Here is a 20,259-nt window from a genome sequence, read left to right as displayed (position 1 = left end):
GATGTGCTTATCAGTTATAGCAGAACTTCATGAAACGTTCTTTGTCATGTACTTTTCATCAGACCATGGTAGCTTTACCTACATTCTCTTTAACGTTATATCTTCTTCAATTCAGTTATAGTATCAGTTGGTATTTACCACTAGATGCCAATGAAAAGCCCTAAAGTTTAAGGTTTCATCTTTTATAACATAAGTATGTGTTCCATCATATTTGCAAGCTATGAGTGTAAATTTACTTAAATGAAGGGCTATCTGTAGAAGTTTTCATTGCATGAAACTTCAGAATATGGAGTACTGGCTTATATTAACAGAATTTTGAGAGTATATAGATATCACAATCCAATTAGGTTTTTTTTTTTTTTAACGTTTATTTATTTTTGAGACAGAGAGACACAGAGCATGAATGGGGGAGGGTCAGAGAGAGGGAGACACAGAATCCGAAACAGGCTCCAGGCTCTGAACTGTCAGCACAGAGCCCGACGTGGGGCTCGAACTCACGGACCACAAGATCATGACCTGAGCCGAAGTCGGCCGCTTAACCGACTGAGCCACCCAGGCGCCCCTAGATATTTTTTTATTAAGTGAAAAACTTTAGAAAAGTTTTTCATATACAAGAAATCAGATGATCATTCATTAGCCTACAGTTAGCAAGGGAGCTAAGATTTTTAGAATTTAGGAATTGTCAGCCATATAGACAGGGTCCTGGCAGAAAACAGAAACTGCCGATTTGAGAATGTAATGAAAGGACTCTTTACAAAAAAGTATGGACAAGGTTTAGGGGACCCAAAGGAAAATGCGGGGTCTTGAGATGCTAGAGGAGCCACTGTTACTCTCTGGGCTAAAGGAATAAGGAGAGGGAGCAGGTAATGCAACTCAGAAGGGTTAGTTGTATAGTGTGGACACCTGACACAGACAGTGGCCTTCCGCGAACCTGTGGTGACTCTGGAGGAGCCAGATCTCACTCTTTGCCTGTAGTTCTGATCTGCCTAATGCCTCCTGTTGACTGAATCCAACTGGAAGTATGAGGGCAAGGGAACTTATTGATAACGGTCCATGATAGTCATCTTCCCAAAGCACAGGGTGGGATAGGAAAGAGTGGAAGAGTGGATCTGGAGGAGTAAATGGGAAACAGTAACTGTGTCAGCCAGAGTAAAAGGAATAGGAAAGAGTAAAAGCAAATAGTAGTGATAGTAATTTATTGGCTGTATCTTTTTTCTATAATTCTGAATTTTTCCTTTCATTTAAAAATTTCATGACACAGGCCTGAGAATGTTGTGCAAAAAAAACCCAAAAATACATTGGTGATATTATAGAAAAATTTTATTTTATTATTTTTTTGTTATTTAAAATCATTTTTAAAGTTTATTTATTTTGAGAGAGAGCATAAGCAGGGGAGGGGCAGAGAGGGGGGGACAGAGGATCTGAAGCAGGCTCTGTGCTGACAGCAGAGAGCCCTACGTGGGACTTGAAATCACGAACCATGAGATCATGACCTGAGCCAAAGTCAGATGTTTAACTGACTGAGCCACCCAGGCACCCCTATTATTTTTTTAATATTTGTTCTTGAGAGGGAGGGAGAGAGAAGGGGATGGGCAGAGAGCAAGGGAGATAGCGGATCTGATCTGTTGTCAGGGCAGAGTCAGATGTGGGGCTCGAGCTCATGAACTGTGAAATCATGACCAGAGCCAAAGTTGGATGCTTAACCCACTGAGTCACTCGGGTGCCCCAAGTATTACTTATTTTGATTGATTTTGATTTTGTTTTGCAAAAAAAGTTTTATTAATGCTGGATATTTTTTCAAAGGCCAACAAAAAATGTGAAGAGGCACGCCAGGAAAAAGAAGCAATGGTAATGAAGTATGTAAGAGGCGAGAAGGAATCTTTAGACCTTCGAAAGGAAAAAGAGATACTTGAAAGAAAGCTCAGAGATGCAAATAAAGAATCCGAGAAAAACACTAACAAAATTAAGCAGCTTTCTCAGGAGAAAGGACGGTTGCACCAGCTGTATGAGACAAAGGTATAACTTGGTGCTGTTGTACCTTAGTTGAAATGTATTCTTTTCGCTTTTCTTTAATCAAATAATCATAACTTGATGTGGTTAAGTCACTATTAAACATAAAGTGGTTTTTGTTAGTTTGCCTTCTAAGAACATGAATGTTTTAGTAACTTTAATATCTCATTACTTGTCTGAGAAAAGTCTTTGCTGGGAAAAAATGAGATTGACACGTTTATTAAATAACATTTTCTTGATAGGTATTTTTTTAAAGTCCTCTTTTAATATCTATATGTTGAAGAAATGAGAGTTCTGCTTCAAAACATTTTATTTTGGTAAAATATATACATAGTATGATCAAGATGTAAACAATTTTTCAGCCAGAAGTATACAATTTGACTGAATCTCAATGTAACAGTTATTTATCATAGAATAGAATTTATATTTTTCTTGTAGAAAAACATGTTCTTCTTAGATGCTGCCCCAAAAGATTTAATTACTGAGCTTTTTAGAGTCCTTGCTGTTAACTAGCTGCCTCATGGCATGGTCTTATTTCTAGTGGATTATCATTTCTTGATGATGAATGTTATTTTTTTTTATAAATTAACTTTTAGTTCAGAAATGTTGTCATTGTTCTCAGGAATTCTGGAAAAATTTAATTTGTATTTTGCCTGAATGCCAGCCAGTTGAGAAGAATCATGAAGGTGTACTTGTACTTGCAACGTATCTAGTTGGTTAAAATGTAAATGTTAATCATCTTATGTCTGTTAATTTGATTTAGGGTTTTGCTACTCTCTTAATCATTTGAACTTTAAATTAGGTTTACGGCTTGTAGGTTATAATATGCTAGCCCCTGAAATACATTGTTAATTGCACTGATTATTTTGATGAGGCATAAAAGATACACAAAGAGTTGGTTGATTGTTTAAGTGAAAAATATGACCTAGTGATATTGTTTTAGGAAAGTGAAACTACTAGACTCACCAGAGAAATTGACAAATTAAAAGAAGATATCAACTCTCATGTCATAAAAGTAAAATGGGCACAAAACAAATTAAAAGCAGAAATGGATTCACACAAGGTAAGTACTGTAATGCAATGGAAAAATTATTAAAACCAGTTTTAAGAGCAAATGCAATAATAGTTAATGAGGCATAAAGCTTAATTTAGTGACTTCTGTGGAGTAGGTGGGGCCTAAATATTTGGTAATTGTGAAAAGGTATTTCCTTGCATGATTTACATATTAAATTACACTATTAAATTTTATCATAAATTTTAAAAATATTAAACTTTGTCATTCATTGTTTATAAATCCAAAATTGATTTTGTTCTTTAAGCATTTTTTGATATCTATATTTAATATTAAACATTGTCAGAAATTTAGGGGAAAGAGGGGAGTCTGTGGGTTATTTATAAAAATTAAAAGTAAACTCTGAAAATTTAAAAGGAATGTCAGTGATACTAAGATTCTTATAATCAAGAAATATAAATTCTTGTTTATGTGGTGCCTGGGTGACTCAGTCGGTTGAACGTCTGACTCTTGACTTCAACTCAGGTCATAATCCCAGAGTTGTGGGATTGAGCCCCATGTGTGCCACCAAGTGTGGAGCCTGCTTAATGTTCTCTCTCTCCCTCTGTCCCCTGCCCCTCCCCAGCTTATATGCACCCTTGTGCACTCCCACTCGCTCTCTCAAAAATAAAAGAAAATAGAGGCACCTGGGTGGCTCAATTGGTTAAGTGTCGGACTTTGGCGCAGGTCATGATCTCGCGGTTCGTGAGTTCGAGCCCTGTGTTGGGCTCTGTGCTGACACCTGGGAGCCTGGAACCTGCTTCAGATTCTGTGTGACTGACTCACTCACTCACTCACTCTCTCTGTCTCTCTGTCTCCCTCCCTCCCTCCCTCCCTCTCTCCCTGTCTCCCTACCCCCCCGACGTGTGTGCATGCACATGCATGCTCTCTCTCTCAAAAATAAACATTTAATAAAATTTTTTAATTAAAAAATAAATATAAATTTTTATTTTAATAAGAGTATAATAAAGATTTTAAGAATGTTTCCATATCTGTTTACTATGAATATAATTGCATTGGTATTATGCCTAATGAGTATCATTTAAAAAAATTAATATAATGATAAGTGATCCTAAAGGCTGGTATGTGATGCCATGATTTTAAGCACCAACTGAACTGGTATAAGAGTTAATAAAAATCTGAAGATGATAGATGTGAAGTAAAAGAACAACTTCAAAATAGGATTTAAACTGAAGAGCAGTATTATTTATAACAATTGCTAAGTTTTCAAAAATAAGATTAATGATATTGTTTAAAACCATAATCATAGGTTATCTCACTAAATAATTCTAAGTAGAACTGTTAATAACCTTTGGATATTTGCATATAATATTATCAGAGAAAACTGTTGGGAGAAGTGTTGACGGTGGTGACAGAATAGAGAATGGCAGCTGTCCTCGAGTTCTGAGCTAAATGCTGATCCGCACAGGAGTGTTGACGAGCTACACAGGCAGAGAAGGAATTAGGATCGGAAATCCTTGCAGTTCACACAGGCAGGGCTGTAAATCATTTAAAATTTCCCTTTACTTTCAGTTACAGAATGAAGAATTAAAATTCCAAATCCTACATCATGTTAATGATTTCCAAACTATCCAAATTGCTTCAAGATCTGAATATAATAGTGGGTCATATCTAATATCTGTGACACTTTTCTCCTCATTATCTCTAGCCCTAAGGGATGGGATGCTGAAACCTATTAGAATACTAGCATTGGAACGTGAAAAGTGAAAGGCTAACATTTGGTCTTCTGTGACCATATGTGTTAAAAAATTGGTAATAATAGATATTTAATGGCAGCTTTGAGGTGAGTTGAAACCAGATACTTTGTAAGTAGGTTAGAGAAATAGTTTAAGGCTGATATAATGAGGTCACATGGTATGGATTGCTAGAAAATGAAAATAAGCGTATTGACCTAGTATGTGGAAATTAGAAATTAACCAGTTTTTTTTTTTTTTTTAAGGCATTTATTAACCAGCAGGTGTTTAACTGGGCCTTCCTCTGTGCACAGCACTGTATGAAATAATATGGATGCTGTAAAAGCCATGGAGGACACAGTAATTGCTTTGAGAGAGTGTCTGGGATGGGATCCTGGTTACCTGTTTTATGTTATTTACCTAGTAGATGTGAGGTGGCGTCTCTAGATCAAAGGATACAAAGATTTAACGACCGTCTGGGCAGTATAGGCCACCTTTTAAAATGTGAACAAGAGCCAGGACTCTTGTAAGTTTTTCTCCAGGCACCCTTTCCAATTTCTAGTTTCTGCCCACCCAGTCCTAGGTATTAATATTGAAGTTCTGGATGTTACTGGATTCACTGTGATCATTAACCGCTGAGAGGCCTCCAGAGGTATTACCAGAAACTAAGTCTTAGATCGGATAGCTCCTTCATCAGTAGAATTATCAATTGGATCAGACAATAGAAATAGTTTCACTTATTCCTTTTCTGAAACTCCTTTGGAAGTTAAATTGAAATGTGTTTTTAACGCCTAGCTTCTGAAAACAAAAGCCTTTTATTTTTAGCGTAGTGAAGGACTTTCCCCACAGTGTACCTCATATAATTGTTCACCTACCTGGTTGCTACCTATTTACCTACTTGGTCCCAGGATAAAATAATCTCACTGGAGCATAGATGTTGTCAGTGATAACTTCATTCTTGTATGGTTTAACTTATAAAGCCCACTAATTAGAAGCTAGTGCTCACTTTTAATTAGCTTTACTGTTACCTCACATAGAAGTATACGTTCAGTTCTGTAACTCTTCTATAACTATAATTGGTTGCATGATGGAGTAACAGGGTTCAGTTTAGCCTCCCACCTTAAAAAACTTAATTAAAAAAAAAATATATGAAATGAAGGTTTTTAGGTTTGGGACAACAAAGGCAGCACAGGACAGTGATCCCTGAGAGAAGGGAATCAAGCAAGATGGAGAATTTGCAGGTTGCTGCAAAGAAGAAGAACCCAGACAGATCCCAGCAAGTCTCCATGAATTGAGGAGACAAAGTTTGAAGTATGGGAAACAGGGTAGAGTACCAGAGAAGAGAAAGATTTGGAGATTTGCGCTGTGTTCCCTTCAAGTCATTCAGCTCAGTACTAATCAGTATATGTGTATGAGAAAGAGGTGGCGTACTCAGAAAGGAGTAGGGGTGACAATTCCTAGGGCTCATAAGAGCGGCTCACGTTTCTCCCAACCAAGAGAGAGCGCTCTTAACATACAGGGCATCCAGTGGTCCTCAGAAGGGTGTTGCTTTAGCAGTGGGGACTAATTAGCCCAAATTCAAAGTCTGTTATGGACCCATCTGACAAAGCTTTGAAAGAAAACCTCAAATCAAATTGTTTCAAATAACCATGTCCCAGAAGAAAGCCCAAAATACTTGAATTCAGAAATCTCTAGGATCTACAAACTTAAAATTGACAGTGTCTGGTATCCAATAAAAAATTACCAGACATGCAAAGAAGCAGGAAAATATAGCCTATAATGAGAAGTAAAGAAAAATCAGTTGGTAGAAACAAAGCCAGAAATGAACTAGGCGAAAGAAGTAGGTAAGGATGTTAAAACAGCTGTTATAAAAATATACTCCATATATTCAAGAAGGTAAATGAAAGCATGAGTAGGTTAAAAGTAGAGACCTAAAAGGTGAAATGGATGTAACGTCTGAGATAAAAAATACAGTGGGCAGAATTAACAAGATTAGATACTATAGAAGACAAGATTGGTGGGCTTGAAAAACATGAAACTTTAAAAGCTATGCTACTGACTCCTAGATTTATAACTTGGACACAGGATTCCAGGTTCATATAGTCCAATGGCTGTTTGGCATCTGACATCTGGGATGACTCACAGGCATCTTCAACTGAACATGTCTAAAACTCCGTGGATAATGTGCCCGCCCTCCATTGCTTCTCTTCTCAGTAGGTGGCAGTTCAGTCTTTTAGTTGCCCAGGCCCCAAACCTGAGGATTGTCCTTGAATTCCCAGTCACCATATCCAGTCCTTTAGCGACTCTTCTTGCTCACTTCTTTCAGATCTTTACCCATCTGTCGCCTCTCAGTGCCACTTTCCCTGGCGCTCTCAACATTCATACCTCCCTTCAGACTTGCTTGTGCCCTTTATTTTTACTCCCTAGCACTTGTCACTATCTAATATAACGTAGTTTTACTTACGTATTTTATGTATTATTTATGATCATCACTAGAATACCAGCTTTATGAGAGTAGAGATTTTAACTGTCTTCCAGTAAGATTTCCCCAAAGCTTAGAACAGTGCCTTACATGGCAGTGAACACAGAATGAGTGACTGCATCAATGAAACATAATACCTTAACCAAACTTATTTTATTCGATTATTTATTTAATAATGATTTAGCATTATAGGAATCTCTCAATTGCTGTTTTTTGAGTGGAGTACCTACTGTGTGCCTAGCTGTTTCAGTTATTGATGATATGAAAGTGGGGAAAAAATATATGAACGATTTTTCTCTCCCCTCCCCTCTTCAAGCTAATACTCTGATATTAAAAAAAACAAAAAAAAAACAAGGTTTGAAAAATTCTCCAAATAATTTGTATTTTAGAAGTGATACTGAGGTCTTTTTTAAATTTTTTTTTAATGTTTATTTATTTTTGAGACAGAGACAGAGCATGAATGGGGGAAGGTCAGAGAGAGAGGGAGACACAGAATCTCAAGCAGGCTCCAGGCTCTGAGCTGTCAGCACAGAGCCCAACACGGGGCTCGAACTCACGGACCGTGAGATCATGACCTGAGCTGAAGTCGGACGCTTAACCGACAGCCACCCAGGCGCCCCAAAGTGATGCTGAGTTTTAATCCAAACCAAGTTTTTACTAGAAGACCAGCAACTGGAAGTATCTAGCTAAGTACTTAATTGAGATATTATAATAAAAAATGACATGAGAGAAGCGGTGTGTGAAGATAGGTGCAATTTAGGTGGTTCAAAAGATGAAGAGAAAGACGTTCAAAGTGGAGGAACAACAAGAAAAAAGGAAAAATGGGAGATGAGTATTTGATGTTTAGCAAGACTGGCCTACCTACAGCAGAAAGTTTATATTAGTGATTCCTTGTTGATTCAGCAAATATACTTGAACAATAAACATGTGGCAAGTACTAAGCCGGGGGTTGTCCAGAAGCTGTGTACTCAAAGGGGGGAACACGAAAGCTACAGTACGGCGTATACATTGTTATACCCCATGATGCCCCGGATTCTGTCTATGGGAAGGCAGAATAGCAGCATCTGCCCCCTTCTGACTAGCAGCTACCAGGAGGTCATACCTAAACCCTCGTCTCAAATCCACAGGATAGCCCAGACCATGGGACTGGATGGGTGCTCTGAAGGAGAACTTTGGAGAATGAGCTGCAGAGCAGGGCTGTATCTGAAAAATTGCCACAGGAAGCAGGAAGCCAGTTGAGGATACAGAGAAGGCAACAGCAAAGAGGGAAAAAACAGTATATTGTCTTGTAGTAGAAACAGAGGAAGGCTATCCAAAGAGTCAGAAGGGGTCAGAACTGGAGCAGGTAAGTCAAGAATTAAAAATGAGAGAAAGTAGTTGCATTTGGTAAGAGTAGTCCGTCCAAACCTTCAGAATTGCTATTTCAGGAGAGTGGTTAGGAACAGAAACCAAATCACAGCATGGATGTGTAAGACAGTTTCGAATAGATACCATGGCTGTGAAACAACTGTCTTTTGTGTGTGTGCAAAGAGCTGTTTAACGCTGTGTTCATCTTGGCTTATCATGTTAGTTACTTGTAGCGATTTACTTAAAACTCTGTCAAATTTAACTTTATTTTATGGCTATCATTTAACTGCATAGGCCGCTTTATTTGTTGTCAGAAGCATAAAGTGTTATTTCTAGAAAATATGTGACCCCTCAGTGGCAGTGCCAAGACAAGAACTTTCTCCACTCTGATCATTGTTCTTACCGTTCATCACGTTACCGTGCTCAACCTTGTCGCTGTCTGTGAGGGACAATGTTTTCCTTCCCCAGTGTAGGGAAGAACCCAGTTCTCCCTGCTGTGTCTTTCTTCCCTGTGAGTCTCCTTTACTTTTACACAAGACACTTGACCTCTGACACTTCTGGTCCACCAGATGTGTGGAGGTTTTCCCTCCCTGCAAGTAATTCTCTGTGAGTACCACCTAGGTGTCCTACAGTTTCACTCGACTCTGACACATCTCCCTGGAGGTAGCATCGGATCCCACAGGTTAAGGGTTCCGTCTTACAAGAATGCCCACCCACTCCCTGCCACATACATACTTCAGATGTTATCACCCGTGCTTATGACCAACTAGCTATAGATCAGAAGTTGCAGCCACCCCCTCCTTGGGTTGGAAAATTTCCTTAAAGAACTCAGAGAAACACATATTTACCGCATTATAAAGAGTATGATAAAGGACACAGATGAATAACCAGATGAAGAGCTGTGTAGGGTGGGGTCTGGAAGGGTCCCAGGCGCAGGAGCTTCCATCCCCATGGAGTTGGCGGGCGTCACCCTCTCAGTGTGGTCGTACTTGCCAGTGTGGAAGCTCTCTGAACCCCATACTTCGGGATTTTATGGAGGCCTTGGTATGTAGGCATGATGGATCGTCAGCTCCATCTTCAGGCTTTCTTTGGGGGCTAAAAATTCCTGGCTTCTAATCATGACATGGTTTTTTTTCGTGACCAGCTCTCATCCAGGAGCCCACCTAGAGTTGTCTCATTAGAACAAAAGACACCCCTGTCACTCAGGAAGTTACAGGGGTTTCAAGAGCTCTATGTCAGGAGTAGAGGCCAAAAGCAATATTGCAGTGGGTTGCCTGGGTGGCTCAGTCAGTTAAAGTCCGACTCTTGATCTCAGCTCAGGTCTTACTTTCAGGGTTGTGAGTTCAAGCCCTGCGTTGGGCTCCACGCCCAAAAACACACACACACACACAAACACTATTGCAACAAGAAATGCTCCTAGTGTTCTTATCGCTTAGGATATTACAGGGTTTTAGGAGTTTTGTGTCAAAGACCAAGGCAGAGACCACTATGTATTTTTTTCTTGTCTCACACTGTCTTTTGTCAATGCAGGAAACCAAAGATAAACTCAAAGAAACAACAACAAAGTTAACTCAAGCAAAGGAAGAAGCAGATCAGATAAGGAAAAATTGTCAGGATATGATAAAAACGTATCAGGTATGCTTAACTTTTCAAATAGATTAGTAACAAAATTGCACCAAATATCAGTACTCATTTTGTATCTACAGTGTTGGTAGTGTGGAATGGATTTGGTAGGACAGTTAAATAAATTGCAGACTATTTCCTGTGTTAAAGTACTTGCAGCTTAAATAGAGATCTTATTAGGGAAGTTTTAACCAAATAAAAACATTAGAAAACGTCAGAAGAATGAAGAGTACCGGAAACGTATAACATAAAACCTACTCTGTGTTATGTTGCATATCTTAAGTGCTATTCTTGTTCGTGCAGAATTGACGTCTTAAAAACCTTTCAGTGCAATCCTTTTTTAGTATGTAAGGTATGCATTTCACAATCAGTGAACAATGGCAAAAGCTGTCACGTTCCAAAGCATAAAACTTTAAAAGTTAAGTCATACTTTTTTCATTTCTTGTCCATTAGGAGTCAGAAGAAATTAAATCAAATGAGCTGGATGCCAAGCTTAGAGTCACAAAAGGAGAACTTGAAAAACAGATGCAAGAAAAATCCGACCAGCTAGAGGTGAGTGGCTTTGCTCTTTTCATACCGTGGATTGTGTAATAAATACAGAGGGAGAGAAATAATAAATAATGTTATAGTAAGTGTAATAAGAGAATAATAAGGCCTTTTCGAAGGAACACGCAGTAACTTTTAGGTCTTGTCTGGTACATAATGATTTGTGGTTTCTTTTAAACTTTTTAAAAGATGCATCATGCCAAAATAAAAGAACTGGAAGATCTGAAGAGGACATTTAAGGAGGGCATGGATGAACTACGAACACTGAGAACAAAGGTAATTAAATCGTTAGTCATTTCAGAGGAAGGGTCAATATCTTTAATTTGGGACTCATTCTGATTTTCCAAGTGTTGGAGAAAGGATATTTATATAGAAATGTTTCAAAATGAAAGAACTCAGAGGAGTAGAATGTCGATTTCCTAGCAACGAAGGTGAGTCTCTTATGGAAATGAAAATGTCTTCCACTTTAGTCCCTTTGAACTATTTGCCACACATTGCTGTTTTACGGCACATTTGCTGTTTCTGTAACTTCTCCTCGGGCCTCTAATGTAAGGCAGTCTTGTCAGCGAATTAATTGGAAAGAAAGTTGGACTTTAGAACTGTGAGTGACAGAAAATAATAGACTTTATATTTCTCCCATATAGTCTTGTACAGTGTTAATTTCTAACAATCTAGTATAGTCTTTATTGGAAGAATAGTATCCCTTTTGATATGGATGTGAAATATCATTGAATACCATTTATTTATTTAGAAATAGGCTTTTAAGTAACGACCTGGAATTTGCCATCACTTAATAGTTTTCAAAGTGCCTTTCGTGTGCATTCCATTTGTTCTCCGTGCCAGTTTTTTGAGGTAAGTAGGGAAGGTATACGGTTTTCAGGTGAGGAAATGGAGATTCAGCAAAAACAATGTGACAAGCTAAAACTCCCGAGACTAAATCATAAGAAATCTGAGACTGAGTCCTAGGACTGTCAACATCCCGTTGTATTTTCTTCACATTAATTAGTTCCGCTCCAGAATTTAGCTTGGATTATTTATATGTAATCACTATTTGAAGTAATTAAGGAACAAGAAAATATTGTTTGTATGCTAACTTGGTTATGATTTTTGATAGGTGAAATGTCTAGAAGATGAACGATTAAGAACAGAAGATGAGTTATCAAAATATAAGGAAATTATTAATCGCCAGAAAGCTGAAATTCAGAATTTATTGGACAGAGTGAAAATTGCGGATCAGATACAGGAGCAGCATCAAAGGTATAAACTTCACAACTTTTCTTTATGCTAATCAATAGGCTCTTCTGTCTCAAGATTGTGTTCTTAAATGCCATTACTGCATTAAACAAGAATGATTTTACAATTTGACTAGTGAAAAACTTTTAAATTCCTGTCTTTGTTTGAACTTTTTTGGATTATCTTTGAAGTTCCTATCATGGCTTCTAAAAATCAAAGTGTATATACCCTCAACATTGGAAATAGCAATTTATAAGACAGAATGGTTTTTAGTTTCTTTATCCATTCTTTAACTTTCAAATTATGTTACTTACTTTTTCTTCTCAAAGGTAGATACGTACGTATACCTGTGTCTTTGTGTGTGTGTAGTGCAGAGTCAGGAGCTGACCTTATTCCTTGACCTCTTGTAAAACCTTTTAGCTAGACTCTACTCGTGACATGACCTGGCAGAGCGTGGATTCAGCTTGAATCCAAATACCTTCTTTTTCATACCTTACCCATATCTGCTGCTGAGCGTTTCTAAAAATTCTCACCATCATCAGGGTTGATGCTGTGATAAATCCATGGTTAGTTAGTAACCTCAACTGGAAATGATAATGATGTCCCTAGTCATAGCCTCTCCCCTAGCTGGAAGCATCTATTCCTGCTTTGTTCACACTTCTGGTCTCCCTCCCCTTGATATTTACGCTTAGCGGGCAATTACCTCTTATTTACGTCACAAAAGAAATGGGAGCTAACAAGTTCTTGATCTGTCCTGTGAACTCGCCAGCCTTTGCAACCTTTCTTTCTTTTCCTTTTGTTGTTATGGAAGAAATGTTCCTGTTCCCCCCTGAATTGAGCTTTTCTCTCGACTTCTGTGGATCCCATGCTCTCCTGCTTCTCTTATCCTTTATTTCTTGCCCCTCTCTAAATTTTTTGTCTTTCTGCACTTAAATATTGTATATTAAAAACATTAAAATTCCTATGACTCCCCTACCCTTTTCCTGTCCTTCACAGCTGAGCATCTTCGTAGAATCATCTATACGCATCCTCCACGCTCTTGCTGCTTTGTTCTTTTTCTCTCTACGTCCTTCTAGGTTCTACCCCAACCTCCCATTAAAAAGGAGGCATTAGCAAATGCCTCCTTAAATCTAGCACACGCTTCTCAGACTAAGCCTTGCTTGAATTTTCAGTATTTTTACAATTGTACTTACTTATTTTGAGAGAGAGAGGGAGAGTATGAGTGCTGGAGGTACAGAGAGGGAGAAAGCGAATCTCAACAAGGCTCCGCATCTAGCACAGAGCCCAACACGGGCCTTGATTTCCTGAACTGCGAGATCGTGACCAGCCGGAGTCAAGAGTTGACAGTTAACTGACCAAGCCACCTAGGAGCCCTGAATTTTCAGTATTAAGACCATTAAGCCCCTTATCTTTCTTGACATGCTCTGTTGTTTGGTTTCATTTCATATCTGCTTTCCTGGTGTTCCTCCCCACTTTGTGGCCACTCGTTTTCTCCTTTCCTCGGCAGCCTTCTCTTTGTCATAAAACTCTTTTGTTGTTATTTTATCATACCCCCGAGTGAGCCTTACCATTCCCATACCATACTGCAGGACCTTCAGATACCGTCTTCAGCCCTTTTTGTTGAGCTCCAGACACACAAGTATCACAGGCGCCTCAAACTTTAATGTGTCCCAAACTGATTCATCTATCCTGTCCATAAATACACTCCTCTTCTGTTCCTGAGGTGAATGATGCATGTAGCACCCACGTGACTTTCCAGCCCGGGAACCTGGGGCTCCTCCTTGGCTCTTCTCTCCTTCCCCTCACACATCTAACCAGAAACAGAGTGTTAGTGAGTATCCTTCAAGTCGTGTATTTTTTACGTTCCCACCACTGCTATCATTGTCCTTTCGTCTGGAAAACCGCCACAACTTCTAAACTGTCTTTTTTTAGTTTGGTGGGGTTTTTTGTTTGTTTGTTTTTGTTTTGCTTCCCTTTGAATCCATTTCCTACACTGTGGCCAGCATAATCTTTTTAAAATGGAAATCTCACAAGCTTTCAGTGATTTCCCATTGGCTCAAACTGCCCTGTGAGCTCAGATGCCTTAGCATGGCTTGGAAGATCAGTAGCCACCTTGCTTCTCCCTCTGTGCCTTCTCTTTTTTCAGCACAATTGCTTACAAATGTTGAGTGTCTCCTGTGTTCAATGCTGGGGATATAATGCTGTCGCTGTCCCCATCAGTGTTGAAGCAACAAACAAGTCATTCTGTCGTTCCCTCCCCAGATTTAGCACATACTGTTTCTTCTACCAAGAACATAATATATATATTTTTAATATGAAATGTATTGTCAAATTGGTTTCCATACAACACCCAGTGCTCATCCCGACAGGTGCCCTCCTCAATGCCCATCACCCACTTTCCCCTCCCTCCCACCCCCCCGTCAACCCTCAGTTTGTTCTCAGTTTTTAAGAGTCTCTTATGGTTTGGCTCCCTCCCTCTCTAACTTTTTTTTTTCCCTTCCCCTCCCCCTTGGTCTTCTGTTAAGTTTCTCAGGATCCACATAAGAGTGAAAACATATGGTATCTGTCTTTCTCTGTATGACTTACTTCACCCAAGAACATATTTTGATGTCTCGGTCACTCCTACTTTTTCTTTAGGTCGGGAATTAGCAAACTGTGGCCCGAGAGCCAAATCCAGCCCGCTACCTTTTCTTGTAAATAATTTTTTTGTTTTGGAACACAGCTGCTCTCATTCTGTTATGGGCTGTCCGAGGCTGCTTTCACACCACGGTACCAGGGAACAACAGTTGCCACAGGGCCATGTGCCCTAGAAGCTTAAATTGTTTACTGTCTGGACTTTTTGCAGGAAAAGTTTGCTAACCTTTACTTTAAGTATTCGTTTAAACATCACTTATACGAGGTGAGGCAACCCACTCTGTGCTTTCATCAAAAATGTTTTATCACACATAGTTTCCTTACTTGAATGAAAGCCCTTTGAAAGCAAGCCCGTGTCGGTCTTGCTCACTTACACTCCCAGCTCTTAGTTCCTAGCACATATCAGGTAGTCATAAAAATCCAAATAAATAATTTGGATGAATGCGTAAAAGTACCTTCATAAAACATTTTATTTGATGAAAACTCCCAAACCATTAACTTAATGTATTTTAATAGTTTTTTTTTCCCTAAACATAAACTTTGTTTTTTAGAGGTAAACAAGAAATTGAAAATTTGAAGGAAGAAGTGGAAAGTCTCAATTCTTTGATTAATGACCTACAAAAAGACATCGAAGGCAGTAGGAAAAGAGAATCTGAGCTACTGCTGTTTACAGAAAAGCTCACTAGTAAGAATGCACAGCTCCAGTCTGAATCCAATTCTTTGCAGTCACAATTGGATAAGCTTTCCTGTAGTGAAAGTCAGTTACAAAGCCAATGTGAACAAATGAAACAGACAAATACTAATTTGGTAAGTATAAATTTACATGTAACTTTATTTATTTATTTATTTTAAATTTTTTGTGTTTATTATTTATTTTTGAGAGAGAGAGAGAGAGAGAGTGTGTGAGCAGGCGAGAGGCAGAGAGAGAGGGAGACACAGAATCGGAAGAAGGCTCCAGGCTCCGAGCTGTCAGCACAGAGCCCGACGCAGGGCTCGAACCCACGAGCTGTGAGATCATGACCTGAGCCGAAGTCGGACACTCAACCGACTGAGCCGCCCAGGTGCCCCTACATTTAACTTTTAAAGCAACATAGCAAGAAGCACAAATTAAATTTTCCTACTAGCATAAACCCACTGGTAGTTGAGTTAAACTCTTTTTTTGTATTGGCATTGACTTTCTGGCAATTTCAAATGCTGTGCAAAGTAACAGTTTTTCTTTCCAACTTGTTCAAAGTGTCCTTTTTCCTTCCTAATTTATAATAAAATGTCTCCCTAAAATGCTTATGAAAAAGTATTTCACTTTTGAAAATAAGAAAAGCATGGTTTTTTGGGGGCGCCTGGGTGGCTCAGTCGGTTGGGTGGCCGACTTCGGCTCAGGTCATGTTCTCGTGGTTTGTGAGTTCGAGCCCCGCGTCGGGCTCTGTGCTGACAGCTCAGAGCCTGGAGCCTGCTTTCAGTTCTGTGTCTTCCTGTCTCTGGTCCTCCCCCGCTCATGCTCTGACTCTCTCTTTCAAAAATAAATAAACATTAAAAAAAAAAAATTAAAAAAAAAAAAAGAAAACCATGGTTTTTGTCATTCCTAACTGGAATTACTGTATATTTTTTAAAGTTATTTCAAATTTCTATATGTTTATAGTTTAAAAATGGTTTAATATTTCTGTGTTATGAAAGTATCTTCAAGTTACTCATAAAGATAATTTGAGATTTTAGTCCAAAATACAGAGAACATCGGTCATATGCTCTTTTGCATGTATGAAATGGCAAATGTGTTAATATGCCCCCTGCATTCCTCTATGAGGAATTTGGAGAGCTCAGGAAACAGAACCTGGTAAGAAGCGATTCTGGAAGAATCTACCATCATTTACCATCAGGGACCTTGTATTTTCAGGATTTTGAATTGTGAGCAATAATGGAAACAGGTATTAAAACTGGTGTATTTTGTTCTATCCTTTTTAATATTTAGGAAAGTAGATTGTTGAAAGAGGAGGAACTGCGGAGAGAGGAGGTCCAGACCCTGCAAGCGGAACTCACCTGTAGACAAACAGAAGTTAAAGCGCTGAGCACCCAGGTCGAAGAACTAAAAGATGAATTAGTCACTCAGAGACGTAAACATGCCTCCAGTGTCAAGGATCTTATCAAACAACTCCAGCAAGGTACCAATTTCTCACCCACTTAGACCTTAATATTGTTTCTTTTAGTCATTAAGGATTTATAGAAAAAAATCTACTTTGCATCAGGTTCTACCACTTTGATTAGAACTCTGTGTTCTTTTTAATGTATTGACGTTCATAAACCAGATCACTAAACCTCTTGTAGTTCCACAAATAGTCTGTAACATCCTCTATGTAAAGGGCACTTATTCGCAGAATCCCAAAACGTGACAATTGGGAATGTACCTTAGGGAAGTAGTGTCTAAACTTTTTTGACCACATGCTCCTATCAGTAAAAGTAGTTAAGCATTTGTTCTCCAATTTATGTATACTTATTTATAAATTTTAAACATGTATTATTCTACATTACAAATGTAAATTTTAAAAGATGAGACAAAATACAAGTATAAATGGAAATTCTAATATTTTCTCCCTACACATGCTATGAGTTGTTTTGTTTAGCATCTAGGTACCTGTACCTCCCCTCATAGACCTCTTAGAGATCACTGAACCCTAACCCTTCATCTTAGAGGAGACCGAGACCCAGATAGGTTATGAATTACCCGAACACAACAACTAGGACTAGAACCCAGATTTCTTTTCATCTAAAAATTCATGCAGTTATTTGGAGTCTATGCTATATGCTTGGATAAAAGATGAATAAGATATGTATTCTGACTTCCTAATCTCTATTCCTCACTACTTTGTGGTAAAATATGGTAAAATATAGTAATAAGATAAAAGAGTTTTAGCATTTACTTAATATGAATATATTCAGGTATTTGCCTTAAGGATTATTCAGTTTGTTTTTATAGATATAATTGAAGGGAAATCTTTGGCATCACAGAGATCATCTAAATTCGTCAGGATTCTGAAAGTTAGGTCACTGTACCTAAATGATATCATAATAGTGTTGTCTCTATATATTTTGTATCTGACCTGTACGTTTCTACATATCATTTTATATGAATGACTACTATAGCTCTCCTGTCTGAAGTATGTATTCAAGAAATTTCTCTTGATGTGTAAGCCATTTTTGCCTAAGTGATTTTAGCAATTAAGATCAGAGATAGTGGGGGCAAATGGTCATGAGAATTGTCACAGGCAATCCATTTCTTTTTCCTATAGCACGAAGAAAATTAGATCAGATTGAGAATGGAAACTATGATAAAGAAGTCAGCAGCATGGGGAGTCGTTCTAGTTCATCAGGTAAAAATCTCAGGCTTCAGATGTTACCTAGTGACTGACTGTAAAAAGAAGTAGCTTCTTTGGTGTGTTAAAAGGTATTGATACGCTTTTTTTTTTTTTTTTTTTTTTCCATTTTGAGTTAAAAAGTTGTAGCATTTCCAGTTAAACATTTACATTCTCATCACCGTCCAGGGTTTCAAGTTTGCCACGGGATTCTAGATTGTCTGTCTCCCTACCTCCTTTTTTACCTGCTGCTTCTTTATTGTGTAACAATTTCCTCATTTTTCAATTTAGATTTGTATCCATCCATATAGAGAGATTGGGTATAATACAGTCTCTCTCTCTCTCTCTCTCTCTCTCCCCCCCCCCTTTTTTTCCTTTTATATTTTAACACCTGAAAACTAATGAAATGATGATCATTATCAGATTTTTTATATATGTGTATTTTATTTTTAAAAAATTTTTTAACGTTTATTTATTTTTAAGAAAGAGAGAGAGAGTATGAGTGGGGGAGGAGCAGAGAGAGAGAGAGAGAGAGGGAGACACAGAATCTGAAGCAGGCTCCAGGCTCTGAGCTGTCAGCACAGAGCCTGACTCAGGGCTTGAACTCGCAAACTGTGAGATCATGACCTGAGCCGAAGTCAGATGCTTAACGGACTGAGCCACCCAAGTGCTTCTATATATGTGTATTTTAAAATTTTTTAGCTTTTCTCATGATAAATATGCCAAAAATTATGATTGATACCATTGTGGAAATGATAATTAGCAAAAAAAAAAAAAAAATCAGTATATTTGTCATTTTGGAATGCCAGGAACCATGCTAAGCACTTCAAGCATATTATTGACTCTGCAGAATAGTCGTGTGAGGTAAGTGTTATAATTCACATTTTAGAGATGAGGAAACTAAGATTCCGAATGGTTCCATGACTTGCTCCGAATTCACAGCGACAGAACTCTCAGCCTCTAGAGTCCTTTCGTGCCATTACACTACACTCCCTCTCAGGAGTTGTACCTTACAGGGAGAATCAGCTGTTCCAGTAATGGGAAAATCATGTAGTAGAAAGAACATGGGTTTGAAATTACACATACGTATTTAGAACCCGGTCTGTCACCTATTAGTGTGCAACCTCGAATAAGATCTATTCTTGCCTTCAGTCTACAAAATGGAGTTGAAAAGGCTTATGTTTGTAGTATAAAAAGGATCAGAAATTTTTCTCAACTGATGTTGGTAAAAATAATAGCTAACACTTAGTGCTTATTATATGCACTGTTCCAAACACTTTCACATACATTAGCTTATTTAAATAAAGATAACAATCCTATGAAGTAAATAATAACATTATTCCCATTTTAAGATGAAATGACCAAGGCACAGAGAGTTAAATGACGTGGCCAAAGTCACAGAGCTACAAAGTGGAGGAGTGGGATTTGTACCTAAGGAGACTGGCTTCCGAGCTGAACCCACTGGTATATTCTGTCTTCTCTCTCTGTGTCTGCCTTTGGCTCCTCGTTTCACTTCAGGCTTGTTATTGTGACTTTTTCTGAGTTTCTTGTTTCTCTCTTGCCACTTCCTCATCCTGTTGCTGAGAGACATAATAGGCCCTTTGGTACTTCTGACATCCATGTATTCAATAGCAAGAGCTCAGGCCAGGTAGGACTTGTGTTCTGTGCCCAGCTGTGTTAGAGTGAATATTTGAAAACAATACTAGAGAAATAATATGTGCTATTAGAGATGACTTTAGACTAAGCACAGCATCTAAACTGATTTTTTTTTTGTCTTCAGGGTCCCTCAATGCTCGAAGCAGTGCAGAAGATCGATCTCCAGAAAATACTGGGTCATCAGTAGCTGTGGATAACTTTCCAGAAGTAGATAAGGCCATGTTGATTGAGAGGATAGTAAGGCTACAGAAAGCACATGCTCGGAAAAATGAAAAGATAGAATTTATGGAGGATCATATCAAACAATTGGTAGAAGAAATTAGGAAAAAAACAAAGTATGTATTATTATGATAACACAGTCTGTGTTTGAAATACCGTTATTTGTATGGTAAAGTTACTGTTTTCAGAACTAATTATAACAAGAGCCCATCTTTCAAAAAATATTTGTTAATTTCCCAGTCTTATATTGATCACTTAACTATGTTCTAGGTTTTGGGAATACAGAAAAACCTAGTTTTTCTGTAAAACAAAGAAAGAAAAAACAGGTCGTTAAGGTGATAGAGAGTTCAGTGGATGTTGATTTTTCTTTTAAAATTTTTTTAAGTTTATTTATTTTGAGAGAGAGACAATGTGAGCAGGCTA

The 20,259-nt window shown here is 38.2% G+C and overlaps 1 protein-coding gene across 2 annotated transcripts in view; it reads left to right on the top strand.

The window, feature by feature from the left end:
* The window catches only part of CCDC186 (coiled-coil domain containing 186), a 54,052-nt gene that overhangs the window by 27,490 nt on the left and 6,303 nt on the right, over window positions 1–20,259 (top strand). For both annotated transcript variants that reach the window (XM_045439002.1, XM_045439003.1), the window contains exons 5-14: window positions 1,804–2,016; window positions 2,954–3,073; window positions 10,115–10,219; window positions 10,661–10,759; window positions 10,943–11,029; window positions 11,868–12,010; window positions 15,172–15,427; window positions 16,584–16,773; window positions 17,899–17,979; window positions 19,742–19,952. In XM_045439002.1, coding sequence (XP_045294958.1) covers window positions 1,804–2,016; window positions 2,954–3,073; window positions 10,115–10,219; window positions 10,661–10,759; window positions 10,943–11,029; window positions 11,868–12,010; window positions 15,172–15,427; window positions 16,584–16,773; window positions 17,899–17,979; window positions 19,742–19,952 — 1,505 coding nt within the window. The remainder of the gene's footprint in view (window positions 1–1,803; window positions 2,017–2,953; window positions 3,074–10,114; window positions 10,220–10,660; window positions 10,760–10,942; window positions 11,030–11,867; window positions 12,011–15,171; window positions 15,428–16,583; window positions 16,774–17,898; window positions 17,980–19,741; window positions 19,953–20,259) is intronic.

The sequence above is a fragment of the Leopardus geoffroyi genome, chromosome D2, assembly GCF_018350155.1.
Source record: "Leopardus geoffroyi isolate Oge1 chromosome D2, O.geoffroyi_Oge1_pat1.0, whole genome shotgun sequence".
NCBI classification, from domain to species: Eukaryota; Metazoa; Chordata; class Mammalia; order Carnivora; family Felidae; genus Leopardus; species Leopardus geoffroyi.
The sequence above is the reverse complement of the archived record's forward strand: the minus strand, read 5'-3'. Positions and strand labels throughout refer to the sequence as shown.